The following is a 20715-nucleotide window of genomic DNA, read 5'->3' as shown; positions in this document are numbered from 1 at the left end:
TAATGTATTTAGCCTTAACCACTGTTGAATGTAAATCTGTGAGACTTTTAGGGTATATTTGGACAGTAAACTTTCTTGGGAAGCACATGTAAATAATTTAACTAATAAGATATCTAGAGTTCTTTTTCTCCTACGTAAATTAAAAACATGTGTCAGTCATCATATGATTGTTACAGCATACTTCGTCTTTTTCCATTCCCACCTTCAGTATGGCATTAGGTTTTGGGGCAACAGTCCTGTTGCTGAAAAAAATTTTAATGTCAAAAGAAAGCAATTAAAATTTTAAATGGGATTAAATAAGAGATATAGCTGTGTAAATGCATTTCACAAATTACATGTAATGACTGTACCTAGGCTGTATATATAGTAACCTGTTATATGTGAAAGAAAATTTGCAATATTATAATCAACATTCGGAAATACATTAATGTAACACCAGAAGTCGCTCCAAGTTAGATTTACCTTCATTTGGATTAAGCAACTTATATTTGCAATATAAGATTTTTAATAAACTTCCAAATAGTCTTGTGGAAGCATCAGTAAGTAAATTTAAAACTACTCTTAAAACATGGATAATATCAAAGGTTTTTAACGATATAAATGATTTCTTTAATTCAGATTTTGGTGATAAAATAAAGTGATTATGTGAAATTATTATTTTGTACAGGTGAACTTAATGATGAAGTCTATTGTAACTATGTTACTTAATGACTAATAATGAATCTTGAATGGAACTCGAGCCCCTGAGAACAGCAGCTAACTGTGCTAACCGTTACACTGTGTAGGTGGATATTCTTAATCCACGGTTACTCGCATGGTGAGAGCGGTGCTCACCTCTGTAGTATACTGCACATTGTTGGAATATTACAATACTTCTGCCTTTGAAACTCCATGTACCTTTCAACTTCAAACAGATTGTTAGGAAGGAGAGGCGTCAGTTATTTCCATTATCTTTGAAAACCAAGACCCTCACTCTATTATTAGGCACGACAGTGCATGTTTGGTGAGTGGTGCGCTCAGTAGCGATAACAGTGCTACTCTATTTTGCACATTATAAGAAGTCAAGGTATGTCTTATATTTGTGTTTAATGCAAAATTTTGATACTGTGATTGTTGTTAGTGAATTTATACAAATTATAATAGCATCCACGGATCAGATAATTTCATGGTTGGGTGAAACGTTAGAGGAAGTGGACTTGAACACTGAAAGTGATGGTAATGAATCAGATAAGGTTTATGAAAGTGATCCTAACTCTTAAACTGAGTGTCTGCAAGTTCTGAAGAAGAAGAGGCACTTTCGTTGATTGAAGGCTGTATTCCATTAGTTTTAAGAAAGGATGGAATTACCCAGTGGGGCCTCCATGGTCCTGCTACAAATGTTCGAACCCGGAAACAGCGTTCAAGGAGAGATGCTGAAAGAAACAGTGTTTCCAGTTATGCTGGATTATATGTTCACATTATTTAATTCATACTGAGCACACTCCCGCTATCTCAAATTTGTTTAAATTCAAGTATTTGTGTTCCTAAATAAATATTTGTTTAAATGTAAGGATTTGTGTTCCTGAATAAACTGTCTTTTTACCCTTTAAACCCCTTTCTCAATACGGGGTCGGGGATGAGGTAACAATTTACATTGCATATTTTCCTGTTGCGAACATCAGTTGAGGAGCTAACGAAGGTGACATGAATGATAGTGAATAAAATTGGGTAAGGAGGTGGAAGAAATTAACTGTGCCCTATGAATAGGAACTGACCCGGCATTTGCCTGAAACCATAGAAAACCATTCTCGGTACAGATGATGGTGGGGTTCGAACCGACGTGTCTCTCGAATGCAGAGCTTGGCTCCACAGCTATAGTGCGTTAACACATGTGGCCACTCCACATGCTCGTGTTCCTAAATAAGTAAATATCTCAAATTGACGTATTAAAAATCATCTTTATATGGACATATTATGGCCTTTAAACATAAAGGTGAGCGCTATACTCACTAGAGTAACGGCGCACACAAAGACCTACCGAGTAATGCCAGGTTAACTACAAAACACAGGCATATTGCACAATGTCATTGGAGCTGGAAGTGGACATTTCCCAACAATAAAACACAGATGTACCAAAAAATTTTGATGCGTGCCTGCATTGCACGGGTCAGACGGATGCAATTATGCACCTACTTGCATGATGTCACTGAAGCTGTAGTACGGCCATATCCACTATGAAGCAGAATTGTTTTCCTTCTGTGACGAATTATGGAGAATCTTATACGCAAGCTTCAATTTTTTTCATTTTCTTTGTCTCGAAAAGCCAGGGGGCATCTAATACGAGAGGCGGTCTAATACAGGAGGAAGTACAGTATTACAAGTCTAGGACGAGTAAAGCAGATGGGAGTGAAAATTTCTACAGAGTGGGCCAGTGGTAAAATCAGTACCTTTGGAGAAGGTCGTAAAAACAATTAATGCTTTTGAGGAGGAAGATCAGCGACCTATGGAGTACGCAGAGCAGCTTTGAAAATTGAACCAGTTGAACATAAAGCTTTAGGAAAAGTGTGTTTGAAAGCGCTGTCTCAGGAAAAAGAAGTTATTGCTGCTCTACATCCCCCACTATGAAAAGTAGGAGTAACTAAATCAACACAGAAACTAGTACTATCAGTAACAACACTCTTGTTTTATCAAGCAGAAGATTAGTGCTCAGCGGAAACGAAACAATTTCACAATATTCATTCTCTTATCTAAATGGACCCAGACAAAACAGGCATGTAGAACTGCCTGGAACTGGATTTGAGCCTCATAAGGAAAAAGATCAAGCATTAAGAGGCTATTCTACCAATAACGTGAACAACGTCTTAAAATAAGTGCAGATTTATTCAAATAAATATCAAGGGAAAATCAAACAACCTTGTGGCCTGTTGTAAAAGAATTAAAAACACAACAGCAAGGAAAACAAACAGGCCCTTCTTATATCAAGCATCTCCAAAAATATCCACAATTCCAGAACCAAAAGAAACATTTAGGTTCAAATTAATTCAATATTTCAGACAATTACTTTACCTTCTTCATTCACTTATGACTACCCTGATGGAGATGCCGTGTTTCAACAGGACAATGCGTCATGTCACCGCTTTGTGCTGGCACGCAGGTGGTTGGAGGATGACTCCAGGCAGCCATGAACACTTACAGATACACAGGTAGGAGTCGAAGGGATATGTAAACAATCTCATTGCTTAGTTTGAAGAAATCATAGTTCAACTGTCAACATTAAGTTTGAATGTCCCTTACCCAGGCCTAATTCATACACACAGATTTTTTTTTTTTTGCTAGGGGCTTTACGTCGCACCGACACAGATAGGTCTTATGGCGACGATAGGATAGGAAAGGCCTAGGAGTTGGAAGGAAGCGGCCGTGGCCTTAATTAAGGTACAGCCCCAGCATTTGCCTGGTGTGAAAATGGGAAACCACGGAAAACCATCTTCAGGGCTGCCGATAGTGGGATTCGAATCTACTATCTCCCGGATGCAAGCTCACAGCCGCGCGCACAGATTTTTTAATCCTGAACAAGATAATTGTAAAGTTGGATTACAACAAGTTTCAACATATGTCAATTCAAGTGTGTAACAATCAATACCTATAATAAGAAACGGTATAACATGAGCTGCTCACAGTAAGACGACGAACACAATAGTTCTTTAGCCTGATCTCATAAAATGTTTTGAGAGTGTAACATAGTCATGTTTTCAAGTTTATAAGAAGTGACAATGATTCTTCAAGATTTTAGTAAAACATTTTAGGTGAACAACAAACTTTTATACTATAATAGTTTTAATTGAATGTGAATAACTGTTATACTTAGATTACAACCATTTTGAAACAATATACAAGAAAATTGTATTTAACCAGTTTCTTACAAATTGCATTAATTTTAAGCTTGGTAATGACAAATGAATCATATAAGTTCTAGGTTAATATTCCTAATCAGCCTTAAGATCCTAAAGTGGCTGAAGAGGCTCAGAAAATGAGCGAAACATGTATCATGTTAATAATTTAGCAATAAAATGAGTATGAAATCCTTATTTTGTAAGCTAGTTGAGTACTAAATAGGTGGAATATTACAATAAATTTATTGTTTTTACTTAATGAGGAAAGCAATGGGAAACTACCTCACTCCTCTTTTCCCTAGTATGCTTTTTCAGTGACGCCTAAGTTATCTATGACAGCTGTTGGCAGAACTGTGGAGGATCAAACCAGCCTTCGGACTGAATACCCAACATACATACAATGATGTAAATGCGAAAATGATTTTTTGTTCTTTAATTAGTAGACTTCAAAGCCTACTTAATGGATTATGTTTTGTCTGTCACTTGTGATGGAGCTCCAGTGATGTATGGTGCACATAGTGGTGTTAGAAAATTACTATATAACAGATTCCTGAATGTTATTGCGTGACACTGTGCCAATCATCGTTTGGAATTATCCGTTAATGAAACAATAAGCAGTATGGTTGCAGTAAACAGATTTATGGACAAACTATATGCAACATACCATGCTCCTCCAAAAAATGCAAGGCAACAGCAAGAGTGTGCAGCTATATTAGATTTGCAGTTCCTGAAAATAGGAACAGTCTTGAGTACATGATGGGTAGCATCAAGCTTCTGTGGCAAGATTACCCAGCACTAGTTTGTCATGTCCAACAAGTATAGAAGGATGCTGCAAGAAGCAAAATAGAGTTTTTATGAGGGCCTGCTGAAGAAAATGACATCTTGCTGTTTTATTCTGGATTTGGGGCTGACATGAGAAGCTAGTTTTACTTTGGATTTGGAGCTAGAACTGAGTGATTTAATCGAATTGCAGGAAAGAAATACACCGAATGGCCAAATGTCACGGGAAGGGGTGTCCCGAATGAGTAAATTTATAATACCAATATAAATGGTCCGTTATTGGACATTAAAAATTTTCCAGCTAACTCATTCCTGGTTGATAGCGTTTCGCCCCCGTGTGCTACGTTGGGCTCATCAGTTGATACTTAGCACACCCACCAAGATGCATGGCTAGTGCATACCATGGAGGCCACTGCATAGGCTACTTACAGCCACCGGCAGTGCCAATGCACTATAAGAGACTTTGTCTCATTACCAAAAATTGAAGCCTGCTTGGCCAACAGATGATATAGATGTTGATTCCCATAGGGAACCTGAAATATTTGTCCCGAATGAGTAAATTTAAATTTATAATGTCCAATAACGGACCATTTATATTGGTATATTCGGGACAAATATTTAGGGTTCCCTATGGGAATCAACATCTATATCATCTGATGGCCAAGCAGGCATCAATGTTTGGTAATGAGACAAAGTCTCTTATACTGCATTGGCACTGCCGGTGGCTATGAGTAGCCTACACAGTGGGCTCCACGGTATGCCCTAGCCATGCGTCTTGGTGAGTGTGCTAAGTGCCAACTGATGAGCCCAACTTAGCACACGGGGGCGAAACACTGGCAACCAGGAATGAGTTAGGTGGAAAATTTATAATATCCAATAACGGACCATTTATATTTGTATTATAAGATCACAGGTGTTTAACGAACCGACTTCACGTCAACTCCGCAGATTCATACTGGGCGCTCGATGGGCTAATGTGAGTTAGATCCCTGCCTAGTTGAATGTTGGGAGTCAGGAACCCATTTCTAATAGGACTCTACGGAGGCAACTGTAATGCATAGGCTTCACCAGCCGACGACCAACTCGTGTGTCTTTGCTGACACCTCGACACAGAGCTCAATGACATGCATAGGCCCGCAAACACTGGCAGTGACATTTGATGATGAAGATTCATATAAAGGAAATGGAAACACAACCTGCCTAGATGATTCATACTCTGGGATTGCATTAGAAAGCAATATTTTAGAAATTTTTACAAGACTATACACATTGAGTAATTTTATTTTTTTATTGGAGTGTCTTTGTAAGGTGTAATTCCAGAACTTACCCCGTTTCTCTACGGGTTCAGGTATGAAGTGAGATGAATCTTCGTAACTACTGTATAATCTTGTATACCACCCACCACCGAATAAGACCCGCACCCTTATTTTGAAAGAACAAAATTAAAAAAAAAAAAAAAAAGTGAAGTCAAAATTATTTATAATCTTTACTAACACACATTAAATGATTAGAAAATACAAATAACAGTATACAAACATTACCAGAACAGTATCCAAAGAGTTCATTCATCATCATCATCATCATCATCATCATCATCATCATCATCATCCGTACCAACTTCGGAACTTTCATCACAATCACCTTTCCGCAAAATGTCGTCATCACTGCCATCCATAGCATTAGAAATGCTACATTTCCTGAAGCTCTTCCGTATGAGGTTTCCAGGGATACGACTCCATGCCGTCAAAATCTACGAACACAGCAGCTAAACTTCCGGGCGCTGATGTGACGGTTGGCGTCAGTGAGTTATTATCAGCCGCCATCCATTCTGCATAGAGCTGTTTCAAGGCTGCTTTACATGGACAGTTCATTAAGACACCCGGCGGCTGTAACATAGAAGTCATCCCTCCCGGAATGACTGCTAGGTCGGTTTTCCCATCCTTGATATGTTTCTTCACCGCGTCTGTTGTGTGGCCGCGATAACTGTCGAGAACAACCAAGCTCTTTTTTCCCAATAACGCACCAGGGCGACGTTGCCAGACACACTTTACCCAGTTTCCACAAGTGAACTGTCCATCCAGCTGGAGTTCTGAGATCTGACGATAACACCAGCAGGTAGATTTTTAGAAAGCATCTTTCGCTTGAGAACAATGTATGGCGGCAATTTGGTTTCGTTGGCGAGAATACACAACATTACCGAACACCATTGTTTTTCATTACCACCTGTTCTAATGGGAACACTTTTCGCACCCTTAACATTCCACTGGCATTTCAAAGTAGACTGGCATCTGATCCGCATTGCCAATTTGGGAAAGAAAATATCTGCAACCAAATTATGTGATGCTGAAATGACAATAACTACTCATCGTAGGCACCAGGAAGACACTGAAATTTAAGGTACGCCTTCGTACTCTCAACCCATTTCTTTTATAAAAATTACAAACCCATCCTCGGCTTAACTTAAACCCTTCCGATGAAAGTTCCTTTGCAATCTCTTAAGCCTTTAGCTGACATTTCGGTTGACACACCATATCCCAATTCCTGCCTTTCTGTCACATATTTATAAAGTTTTTTTTCAATTTCTGGAAACCGTACACCGAGTTCACGAAAGGCTCTATGATCACCACTACATGTTAATAGCACACTTTTGATCTTTCTCCAATCGTGAATACACGACTTGTCAATATCGTATTTCCTGCCGGCGGCACAATTTCCAATAATTTCGGCTTCCCGAACTACTTTTAGTTTTAGACATGATATTGTATAGGCTTTTGGGCTTGTGCCGTGTCAAGAAAACAAGGTGAAATTCTTAACGTTTTGCAGAAAACTGTGCTCTGCGTCCTCAGAAGAGTTCTAAACTGTCCATGAGAAAGGCTTCTTAAACAATGACACGTTTGAATTTGGAACGTTATAATAGAAGTAGAAATGGAAATGGTATGTTCATTCACCACCAGATGGTCCCCAGGACGTGGCACAACGCTAACGTTCAAAGCGGAAGCTGACCGAACTATCCCAATCAGACTAAGCGGTTCACATAACGTGTTTGCGTAACATATGACAGGTGTAAGACATAGACATAAGCCTGGAATGAAACATCTGGCGACGAGGAACGTACGAATTTGGAAATAACACTGAGAACAAATAACAATAGTGAAGGGGCAAGGAAGTGAACTACCTACGTAAATTCTTAATGGCTGGCAACCAGGTATTACTTGTCCCCACTTTTACATCCTGGAGTATACGAAATTCCCTGTACGTGCAGCAAAGTATACATTGGCCAAACATGCCGGTCCATTGGTACCCATATCAAAGAACGTAATATTCGTCTCAACCAACCTGACAAATCGGCAATAGCTAAGCACGCTCCATCGTCGGGTCATGATGTCATGTTCCAAGATACTCGAGCACTTACCCACACTAAACACTACAGGTCCAGGATTATATGGGAAGCTGTGGAAATACGTAGAAATCCTAACAATTTCAACAGGGACACCGGCTATCATTTAAGTAATACCTGGTTGCCAGCCATTAAGAATTTACGTAGGTAGTTCCCTTCCCTGCCCCTCCACTATTGTTATTTAGTCCCTGTGTTTTTTCCAAATTCGTACGTTCCTTGTCGCCAGATGTTTCATTCCAGGCTTATGTCTATGTCTTACACCTGTCATATGTTACGCAAACACTTTATATGAACCGCTTAGTCTGACTGTGATAGTTCAGTCAGCTTCCGCTTCAAACGCTACCATTGTACCACATCCTGGGGATCATCTGGTGGTGAATGAACGTACCATTTCTATTTCTACTTCTATTATAACGTTCCAAATTCAAACGTGTCATTGTTTAAGAAGCCTTTCTCATGGACAGTCAAGAATTCTTCTGAGGCCGCAGAGCACAATTTTCTGCAAAACGTTAAGAATTTCACCTTATTTTCTTGACACGGCACAAGCCCAAAAGCATTAATGGCAATACTTTTAGTTTCTCATTCGCAGTAAAAGATCGCAAACGTTTTGTGGAATTCATGTTGATACTCCAAGAACGTGCGTAAGACTGATGCCAAGCACGGAAGTAGCATATACTGAGAGCGTAGAGAGCATTGCTGCCAAGCTGAGCCGGTGGTGATGCCCGATTTACGCGCATTCAGAAAGATAAATTTCCCAAAATTTTAAGTAAGACCCGCACCCAATTTTTGAAGCGATATTTTCGAAAAACAGTGCGGGTGCTATAAGAGATTATACGGTAGTTTATAGGACCGGATGCCTTTCCTGACATCAACCTCATCGGAGGACTTAATGAATTAAATGAATGATGTGATATATAATAGCAGGGCAGGAGAGAGTGAAACCTGGTGTCGGCACATACCCTATTTTTGTTGAATAGGCAAAGGAGTCTGCTCAATGCTTAACGTCTCGATTTGAGGGACAAATAACCATCAACAGAGTCATATGCCCTCACTCCATATGAACACTGCGGAAAGGTTTGGAACTGAATCCAGGCTTTTGGCATGCAATCTAGTGATTAGAAATTGTATACAACCAACTCTCCTACCCGGCCAGCCAACTTTATGATGGTGAAATCTTTTCAACAAACGGGACTTGAACGGGCTAACCACGGAGTCGAACCATACAGACTTAACACCTTAATGATCATGGCCACACCAGTCAGACTATGGCTGTGTCAACACGGTCTTGCACGAGGAGGTAAGATATTGCAGGAGTCCAATTCCTTGAAAGAAGTCTTCCTCGTCATCCTTAACTAAAATTTTCTTTTCAACTGCTCACTTGATTCAACTTCTTTAATCAATTTGATATAATTATAATAATGTTATTCCATCAATGTCAGAATTTGTTACATGGAGTTTCTTGAATGACCTAGAAAACAATGACAGAGTTTTTACATTTAAACACCCTCATTTGCCATCGATTTCTGTCAGAATTAAATCCGCTATGTGGTGTGTGTCATTCTTCCCTGGCTACATGACTGAGTGATGCAGCAACTGCTCTATTGGTGCAGTAGAGCAGGTTGTGGTCTCCCCAGTCTAAGTATTCCTACAGTATGGATTAAAATTTGAACAGACTTATGTCCCCACCAAATATTTTGTAGATTTGTATTATTTGATGACTCGGCAGTCACAGGAAATGCATCCGAAGAAGCCTGTGTTCACATTCATCCACGCTACACAGAAGAGTCAGTGGTAGCAACACTGGAGTAACAGTGTAAGAGAATCTAATGCACTTATAAAATTATGTACACATTCATTCACGCAAGGAGATACTAGATATGCCCGTCCTCATTTTCCACACATTTATGGCATTTGCTTATGAAATGTATCTTCATGGATCTTAATCTGCTTTGAGAAATTAAATTGATCTGATTGTGAATGTTCTTCAGTTTGCCAAAGTGTACAGATTTCTTTGGTAAATTTTGTCTTTCAATGTTCACCAAAAATAATAATCACAGGAGGTTATATCAGATTTAAGCCATCATTCCTGGAGAAGGCGGTTTTACAAATTAGCAAATATACATCAGATGAATCATCTTACAAACAGAATGAGATAACAATATTTCTGTCATGCGCTCGAATCAAAATAAGTGCACAAAAGCTAATATCGCAGCCATTTGCACAGAACCTTAAGGCCTATTTTCTGAGAAAGATGGATATGAGATTTTTAAGCATAATTTTCCATCTAGTGTGCAATGTCTTCCAGATTTTCTTCTGGGAACGCTGAGCATAGTCTTTTTTCTCAACATCACAATTCTCACTGTGTGAATCTATTAACACGTTATGTTCATAGGCATTTGCTTGCTGACGAGTAAACGGAATGTCTTCAGAGTGCATCAATGTCACTGATTATGGCGTCTTAGATGGCTGAAGAGAACAATTCCAGAGTGCCATCTCCGTCGCAATGCTGGCACATCACAAGTACCACAATTCCCTGTTGTTGTAGGGTCTGGTGGTTATTTCCTCTCTGAAATAGCTAATTTATGAATTGCATTATGACTTGGAACTTGAAAATCTCAGAATTTCTATTTAAATGATATCCAGATAGCAGAAGTGGACTCTGTAAGAACATATGAATCGTAAAAACTCATTGTGGAATAGAATAATTAGGTATATATTTTCCATTTAGTATTCTTGGCAGACTACTCCAGTATTAGTCATGTAGTCTTCCTTTTAATGTTCAATTGACTGATTGAGTAGCATGTGTTTCAAGGACAATATAGCAGTTCAGTAAACCCCTTACACCCCATAGTTGGTCATGAAAAAAGAAAACCTACTGAATGGGTTGCTATATTTCTCAAAAATAGATCTCAGAGAATTACAGTAGGTGAAGCTTTATCTGACCCTGTAATAAATAAGAGGGGAATTCCTGAAGACAGTATTTTTGGAATTTTATGTTTTCTTATATATCTAAATGATATGAGTAAAGAAATGGAATCAAAGATAAGGCTTTTTGCAGATGATGTTATTCTGTATAGAGTAATAGATAAGTTACAAGATTGTGAACAACTGAAAAATGATCTCGATAATGTTTTCAGATGGACAGCAGGCAATGGTATGATGATAAACACGGTTAAAAGTCAGGTTGTGAGTTTCACAAATAGGAAAAGTCCTCTCAGTTTTAATTACTGCGTTGATGGGGTGAGAGTTCCTTATGGGGATCACTGTAACTATCTAGGTGTTAATATAAGGAAAGATCTTCATTGGGGCGATCACATAAATGGAATTGTAAATAAAAGGTACAGATCTCTGCACATGGTTATGAGGGTGTTTAGGAGTTGTAGTAAGGATGTAAAGTAGAGGGCATACAAGTCTCTGGTAAGACCCCAACTAGAGTATGGTTCTAGGATTGCTTGATCCAAGAACTGGAAAAAATCCAAAGAAAAGCAGCTCGATTTGTTCTAGGTGATCACCAACAAAAGGGTAGAGTAACAAAAATGTTGCAAAGTTTGGGCTGGGAAGACTTGGGAGAAAGAAGACGAGCTGCTCGACTAAGCGGTATGTAATACCAATATAGTTGGTCCGTTACTGGACATTATACATTTTTCAGCTAACTCATTCCTGGTTGCCAGCGTTTCGCCACAGTGTGCCAAGTTGGGCTCATCAGTTGGTAAATAGCACACCCACCAAGAGTTAGGTGAAAAATTTATTATGTCCAATAACCGAACAACTACATTGGTATTATAAATTTACTCATTCGGAACAAATATTTCAGGTTCCGTATGGAAATCAACATCTTTATCATCTTTAAGTGTATGTTCTGAGCTGTCAATGGAGAGACAGCATGGAATGACAGTAGATGAATGTCCAGCTCCAATGCTAAATGGTTAGTTGCTGGCCTTTGGTCACAGGGGTTCCGGGTTCGATTCCTGGCAGGGTCTGGAATTTTAGTCATCACTGGTTAATTTCTCTGGCACGGGGGCTGGATCTATGTGTTGTCTTCATCATAATTTCATCCTCATCACGACGCGCAGGTCGTGTATGGGCATCAAATCGAAAGACCTGCACCTGTGTAAAAAGTTTCAAACAAATTTATTAAAAACCACCATTCCAATACTTTACAATTTTCAAGTTTAAGGTACAAATGTTACATAGATGTTTAAATGGGACATGTTTCGCTTAAGCTTTGTAACATCTATGTAACATTTGTATCTTAAACTTAAAGATTGTAAAGTATTGGAATGGTGGTTTTTAATAAATTTGTTTGAAACTTTTTATATTCTGTACTCCAATACGGCTATTATAATGAGACTCATAATGTAATAAGAACTGCACCTGGCGAGCCAAACATGTCCTCGGGGACTCCCGGTACTAAAAGCCATATGCCATTTCATTTCAGTAGATGAATAAGTTTGAGTGGTGTATTTAAAAGTAGGAAAGATTACAATATGAAGATAAAATTGGAATTTAAGAGGACAAATTGGGGCAAATATTCGTTTATAGAAATAACTTACCAAGGGAGATGTCCAATAAATATACAAATTCTTTGAAATCATTTAAGAAAATGCTAGGAAAACAACAGATAGGGATTCTTCCACCTGGATGACTGTCCTAAATGCAGACCAGTATTGATTGATTGATTGATTGATTGACTGACTGATTTATTTGATTGATTGATGGCTCCCTGGTTGTCAGATGATTGGATCATCCTTTAGTCTTCACTGCTCATGCTTTAAATGTTACCGAGTATTAAGGTATTTTGGAAGTAAGAAAGGGAGAGAGAGAGAGAGAGAGAGAGAGAGAGAGAGAGAGAGAGAGAGAGCCAGATGCAGTTCTCCACAGGGGAATATGTTCGTGAGTGAGGTAGGAATTTTGAAATTCACTTTGCATATCACTGGCTGTGACTGAAACAGCTTTTATTTGAAAACTTATACAGAATACTTTGCAGTTCTTTCCGTATCATTGTTGGTACGTTGGTGTAATTAAGGATTATTCTAGTACGATTCTCATATTCTGTAGTAATCCTGTTAGTCCCAGCACAGACAGCGTCTCAACATATCATTCTGGTTTACATATTTGGCATCTTATAACATTACGTTCAGAATACTAAGAAATTAAATCACATTTTCAAATTTCAGAATTTTAGAAGTGATCCAAATACATAAATAGTGTAATTTAACAAACTAAACTAAGACTGTTTAATATTTTCCATGCTTCAGTAACTACACCCATAGCTCCATTTCTAACTAATTCCTATTATCATTCTGTTCTCTACCTAATTTTTGTAATTTTAGACATTACCAGGATCATTCCCATGTTATCCAATCAAATTTTCAAAATATTCATTTCATCTAACCGGTACTTCTTTCATGTCTAACAGTACAAGAAATTTGCCTGACCTATCCAAAAGTGTGTTTATTATCCTATTCATTTTCATTTGTAAAATTGTTTATTACACACAACTCCATAAAGATTCCCCAACAGTCTGACCTATCACTTGCACGGTATCATTACAAATTATGCACCATTAACCCCAGGAATTTCCAATTATTTTTCTGAGAGATTTCTTTATTACGTTCTTTATCAACCCCTATTTTTTGTTCAAAAGTTATTTAATACTAATCCTTTTTAGGTTTAGGTGAGGTTTATAGAAGATAACAGTTAATATAATAAAAGTACACCCAGAAAACCTGCAAATTTCCAATCTTCAAAGTGGTTATGATATAGTATTCTTAACCTGGTACACCTAACCTAAGGTGGATAGCCTTATGCTTACAGAATAAATTTAAAATGTACTAAACTTACAGCAAGTGAGTCAGTGGTAGGAAGCTCCAGTTTATCCCATAAAACTTTCCACTTTTGAGGGAGATGACCCAGCTCAGTTTCTAGCCTGTGTATCTCTTCCAACAGATGAGAGAAAGCATCAGGTACACTACGGTCTATATCATCATACCTGAAATCACGAAAAAACATCTAAGGCTAGGGTATCATTGGAATAATGCAAATGATAACTGTGCTGCTGGATATCAATAAAATCAAAATTATACCTGTAATAAGAAGGGCTTGTTTGTTTGTTTGTTTGTTTGTTTGTCTGAACATCTCATTAACACAATAGCTGACACACTGGACCAGCAGCAATTTGTACTAAAGTGAATCCAAATAAATAAAAATATTATCACAGTGTTAAAAAAAAAAAAAGGCAGAGAAGCAGCAAAATTACCTAGATCAGGAGAAAAAACACTCTTACATCCATCTTCATTATTGACTGTTATACCTTTCACTGCTCACTCTGCAAACCTCTGTGAATTTATTGAACACCTCCACAATCCTCTATCTGTTACTAGAGCTGTGGCCTCCGTTCAGTTTCACACCTTTTAACTTTAAATCATTAGAAACAAAGTCCAACCATCGCCATCTTAGTCTCCCTCTATTTCTCTTACCGAATCCATTATTCTTCTAGGTAACATCATGTTATCTGGGTCATCAATTCAGAGACTAGATTGATTCAGCTCTCCATCCCTCTATCCTGTGGTAATCTTTTCCTTTCTACGTAACTACTACATCCTACAGCTACTCTAAAATGTTTGTCATATTCATACCTTGGTCTACCCGTGCCATTTTTACAGCTTACACGTTCTTAAGAAAACTAACTGAACAAGTCCTGGGCGTTTTAAGACGCGTCTTAACATTCCATCTCTTCTTCTGGTCAAAAGCTGCCAATCGTTCTCCTCTCGCCAATTCGATTCAGTATCTCTTCATTTGTGATACATTCTACCCATCTCAGCTTCCGCATCCTTCTGCAACACCACATTTCAAAAGATTCTATTCTTTTTCTTTTCGAGCTACTTTTCGTCTATGTTTCACTTCCATATAATGCCATGCTCCAGATGAAGGTGTTCGAAAACATCTTTCTAATTCCTATATCAAAGTTCAAAGTGAGAAAATTTATTTTCTTAAGAGAAGCCTTCCTTGCTTGTGCTAGTCTGCATTTTATAGCCATCTTACTTCTGCCATCATTAGTTACTACCCAGTTAACAAAATTCATCTACTACTTGTAAGACTTCATTTCCTAAACTAATATTTTCTACATCACTAGACTTCATTCAACTGTACTCCATTACTTTTGTTTTGGATTTTTTTTTAAATTTTCATCTTGTACTCCTTCTCCAAGATTGTGTCCATACAACTCAGCAATTTCTCCAGATCTTCTGCAGACTCGAATAGAATAACAATATCATTGGCAAATTTCATAGTTTTGCTTTCCTCTCCTTGGATAGTGATTCCTTTTCCAAATTCCTCTTTGATTTCCTTTACTGTCTGTTGTATGCAAACACTGAAAAGGAGAGCAGACAAACCGCAGCCTTGCCTCACTTCTTTCTGGATTGCTGCTTCTTTTTCACAGCCTTCGATTCTTATCACTGCAAACTTGATTTTTGTACAAATTGTAGATAATTCTTTCTCGTTAACTGATCCCCATCACTCTCAGCATCTTAAATAGCTTGGTCCAATCAACATTACCAAATGCCATGTACGTAGGCTTGTCTTTCTTAATTCAATCCTCTACAATCAGAAAAGGTTAGAATTGCTTCACATGTTCCTACATTTCTTCTGAAGCCAAACTGATCTTCTCCCAATTCAGCTTCAACTTGTCTTTCCATTCTTCTGTAAATAATGTGTATTAAAATTTTGCAAGCGTGAGATAATAAACTAATGGCGAGATAATTTTTACACTTGGCAGCACAAGACTTTTTGGGAATAGGTAAAACAATATTCTGTGTAAAACTGGATGTCACTTCTCTCGTATCATACATCTTACATACTACGGCTGGTTCGACCATCTGCTGGTAAACTAGATGGCAGCTACGTGGGAAGTAAACAACCCAGGGGTGTAAATCAGCTGGTGCTTTGGCTTGCGTGCTACCAACTCCGCATAAGAGCTAGGTAGCTACCCGGACCTAGACACTAATATACGGGGTTGGCTAGACTGATTTTCAGCGACTTCTTGCTTTCGACTAAGGTGCTATCTATAGATGTACGAAGCTCATTTTGATCATCTTATTTTCCTGTGCATACATCTGCTGATTAATCACCAACAAGCCTAATAAGGGGAGTCTGCAGAGTTATGGACAACGATTTATGTCCAGCTTTCGCGAGGTTAATCTGTGATGTAAAATATCAATACCTAATTGAGCTTAAAATTTCGAGATTTCATATTATTCTGTATTGAAGAGCAATATAATGTAAAACAAAAGCAAAAGGTTTCCACCTATTCAATACTATTTATTGTAACATTATGTAACTTCTTTACATTTGACGAAACTAGTTTTGGTCTTGCTAGAGGCCACCATTAGTCAAAATCAATAGTCATGACTTGCCTTAACTTTACTGATTTGGACTGACGATGGTCTCTAGCAAGATGAGAGACCATTTCATCAAATATACTGTACATGTAATTTTTTTAAGGTTACAATAAATAGTATTGAATAGGTGCAAACCTTTAGCTTTTGTTTTAAATTTTCTTACTCCAGTTATACGCTGTCATGTAAGGCAGCATTTCAGAAAGTACTATGTTTTTGACTGATTTTGAAGTAAAGGAACTTGGTGCCTTCAGTACCTTGAATTTGATATGTCTTGCTTATGCGATATCACATAACATGATGACTAGAGCCCGGATTTCCATGGAAATGCATGTTTTTAAATAAGCTAGTTACACTTCTCAAACATTGCAAATATTCGTTTTATGATTTAACGATTCCAAATAACTGTTCTTTTTCCGTGCATGTTTGCATGTTTTGGCCTTTTTGGGAGAAAATGCATGCATAATGCATATTTTGAAGATGTCTGGATTTAATTAACGAATATTTGGACGTTTATATTGCATAATATGGCTTTTCTTCTGACATTGACGTATACATAATTTTAAGTTGCATGATAATGTCAGTTTGCAGAATTTGGGACCCTTTTCCCAAGTTATATGTCTATTATTGAGATACGGAGAGAAAGAGAATGTAGTCATGGCATCCAACCTGACAACCAAAGTTAGTACATACCATACAGATACTATAATCCAATTAGCCAAGCACTTTCTTATCTGTTGCTTGAGTAATCGTTGACGTAAGCCATAATTCTTAGAAATAAGGTATCCCACTATAAATTGCTATAAACTGAACCATAAATTGGGAATTACTAAATACAGCTCATTATTTTCGTCTATGTTCGAGGAACAAAACAAAAACTTAAATCACACTCCTGTAATGCCGCGTTACTGAAATAGTGGCTTACAAACCTTGGTTTTGCACTGAACCCTCTTTCGTTGTTAACCTGGAATTTCCTACCAGGATCTCTCACTCGTCTCATGTCTCAGGCCAAAATGATTGAATCAAAGAAGGCAATTGGGAAGCAGCATGCACGCACACTGCAGATTGCAGTTTTGTGTTGGAATGTATTGTGAACACAGAAGTGTAAGAAGAGATCTTGTGTCAAAATGGATTGAAGGAAAGGAATTCCTAAGAATGAATGGCAATGTAGTTTATTGGATTCTTGCAATGAAGATGTAAGTACATGCGTTTTCTTTTACTTTTCTTTAATAGTTTATTTTCTTTTAAATATTTATGTTAGCACATTATACTAGGTAGTGTCCCACTTTATTTAAATATTAAAGTTTCTGGAAAATCCACACGTAAAAAGAACGACACATGTTTCGTTCGCAGATTAAATGTTCAGAAAAGTTTCAGGTTGATCAACATATAAGTTACGTTTCACACACTGCAAAAATGAAACAATTAAAGGAAAATGAAATTGTGTATGGCTTTTAGTGCCGGGAGTGTCCGAGGACAAGTTCGGCTCGCCAGATGCAGGTCTTTCGATTTGACATCCGTAGGCGACCTGCGAGTCATGATGGAGATGAAATGATGATGAAGACAACACATGCACCAAGCCCCCGTGCCAGCAAAATTAACCAATTAAGGTTAAAATTCCCGACCCTGCCGGGAATCGAACCCGGGACTCCTGTGACCAAAGGCTAGCACACTAACCATTTAGCCATGGAGACGGACACAATTAAAGGAAACCAAAACAGAATGTGTCCAAACATTTATTACCACAACACCAGCTAAGCCAGGCCCAAAGCCATTTTTATGGATTTATGTGATGCTCTAGTGGGGGCAAAAATACCGCCTGAAAAACTAGCAAATCCTGTATCAAAATCATTTTTAGAGAAGTATACAAAACATGATATCCCAGATCCAACAACCTTAAGAAAAAAATCTTCCAATATCGTATACACAGGTACAGAAAAGCAGAATTTTATTAATTTATTTATGCTACTTTTTAAATGATCTTCAATTAATATTATTTGGAAATGTGGAAATCATTTTTGAAAAGAAGTAACTTCAAACTTACTTTGCATCGCCATAAGACCTATCTGTGTCGGTGCGACGTAAAGCCCCTAGCAAAAAAAAAAAAAAAAAAAAAAAAGAAAAAAGAAAAAAATACTTTGTTTACATGAATATTATTTTATGACTTCGCCAAGTAGGTTTTAAGTGAAATTCAAAACAACTTAGGAGACTCAAACATATGGGCTTCTGTGGAGAAAACTACGGACTCAGCAGGTTGATATGTTGCCAATTTCATAGTTGCAAAGTTAAGTGAGAATGGACCCGGTTAAGCTCATCTTGTGTGCTGCCAAGTTCTATAAAAAGCAAACCATTCTTCAACTGCGAAGTTCTTTGAATGTTTCAAGAGGAACTGATAATGTAACCGCGATGAACTGAATTTTGATAGTGCATATTTTCCACTTTAATAATAATGCTATTTGCTTTACGTCCCACTAACTACTCTTTTACGGTTTTCGGAGACGCCGAGGTGCCGGAATTTAGTCCCGCGGGAGTTCTTTTACGTGCCAGTAAATCTACCGACACGAGGCTGACGTATTTGAGCACCTTCAAATACCACCGGACTGAGCCAGGATCGAACCTGCCAAGTTGGGGTCAGAGGGACAGCGCCTCAACCGTCTGAGCCACTCAGCCCGGCTTTTCCACTTTTACTGTGCATGTTTTGCTATATGATAGTGCATGAATGCATGCATATTTTGAGATTTGATAGTGCATGGAAAGCTGGGCTCTAGTGATGATGAACATGACTGTTACATGCGTAACAATTTTTAACAATATATAAACATCCGACCAATCAGAAATTGTCTCGGAAACTGCCAAGTTTAATTAATGAAGTGGATTTATAAAAATTAAAAGTCTTTTCACAACACACTATATTCTTGTAGTAGAGTGGTCTGAAATGGAATGTGCGTAGGTTCTCTGTCTTCTTAATTTAAATGCAAATTTATTTTCATTCCCTGCCAATGTTCTTACCTCTTTTTTACGTGCTTCCAAATACCTAAATACACACATCTTCCTTATGTACTTAGTGCCTTTGAGCATTCTATCTGCAGGCTTTGTGAATTGATTAAGGATGTCCACGATCCTCTATTTGCAACTAGCTCTGTGACCTCGTTTAATTCCACATGCTCCTATTTATTGATAATGTTTTTCATTCTAATGTTTAACTTTATGAAGATAAAATTGGAAGATAAAGATAAAGAACAAATTGGGGTAAATATCCATTTAGAGAAAGGGGAATTTAGGAATGTAATAGTTTATCATAGGAAATGTTTGATAGATTTCCAAGCTCTTTGAAATCATTTCTGAGATGACCAGGTAAACAATTGATAGGGAATCTACTATCTGAGCGACAGTCCTAAATAGTCCTAATAGACATCATATTGTGATTAAATATTTCAATGAAATACATTATCAACAAAAGAATGTACTGGAAGAGGCATGCAGATGAATACAACACGTAATTATGAAAATAAAAATATTCGGCATAACGAAAACTCGAACTTTCGTATCTCACTTTATGAAGCGAGCACCTTAGCCATCAGGTATGAGATTTTTTTGGGGTGACGCAGATACATACTGTCACGACCGCATATCGGTGCCGAGCGAACGGACACGAGTGAGTCTCAAATCCGTGACCTCCGAGACTAAGAATATTGAGTACTGATCTAGAGTTTACATGATCATGTAACAGTGGCAGGAAGTTATAGTGCTTCAAATGATTGAGTGATAATTTTATTAAGTGAAAAATTATGATTGATCAAGCATAAGATTTCATACAAGTTTTACTTGAGGCAAGCTGGTGCAACGCAAGTTGGTGCTTGAGTACTGTTGTGAAATAGTCGACAACACAACATCAGTGTAAAATGGAAAACGCAATAGAAAGTTCAGCAAGTGTTTCTAGAAGGAAGTAGTGTGTAGAATTTCCGACACTGTAAGAAGCAAGTCGTTCGAGTACATTCCATGACACTCCCCATCAGTTAGTGGGAGGAACACGGGAACCGATCAAACTTAAAACTACAGACTTCTGGAGAGGCAGAGGTGTAAATATTCCAGAAGCCTCGAATGGGAGATAGAGGGAGAAATCCTTCGAGAAGACGGGTCAGAATGGGTCTAACTACAGTGCAAACAACGTGTGTGTCACAAAGGGAGAGAATCTGTCTAACCACTGTTTAGGCAACGTGTGAGTCACGAAAGTAAACAACCGCTGTGCAGGCAGGGAGTACGACTGTAGGCC

The 20715-nt window shown here is 37.9% G+C and overlaps 1 protein-coding gene across 1 annotated transcript in view; it reads right to left on the bottom strand.

The window, feature by feature from the left end:
• The window catches only part of Sbf (SET domain binding factor), an 851001-nt gene that overhangs the window by 105902 nt on the left and 724384 nt on the right, over window positions 1–20715 (bottom strand). Inside the window, exon 31 of the mRNA XM_067143032.2 lies at window positions 13891–14038. Coding sequence (XP_066999133.1) covers window positions 13891–14038 — 148 coding nt within the window. The remainder of the gene's footprint in view (window positions 1–13890; window positions 14039–20715) is intronic.

The sequence above is a fragment of the Anabrus simplex genome, chromosome 3, assembly GCF_040414725.1.
Source record: "Anabrus simplex isolate iqAnaSimp1 chromosome 3, ASM4041472v1, whole genome shotgun sequence".
In the NCBI taxonomy this organism is placed as follows: Eukaryota; Metazoa; Arthropoda; class Insecta; order Orthoptera; family Tettigoniidae; genus Anabrus; species Anabrus simplex.
The sequence above is the reverse complement of the archived record's forward strand: the minus strand, read 5'-3'. Positions and strand labels throughout refer to the sequence as shown.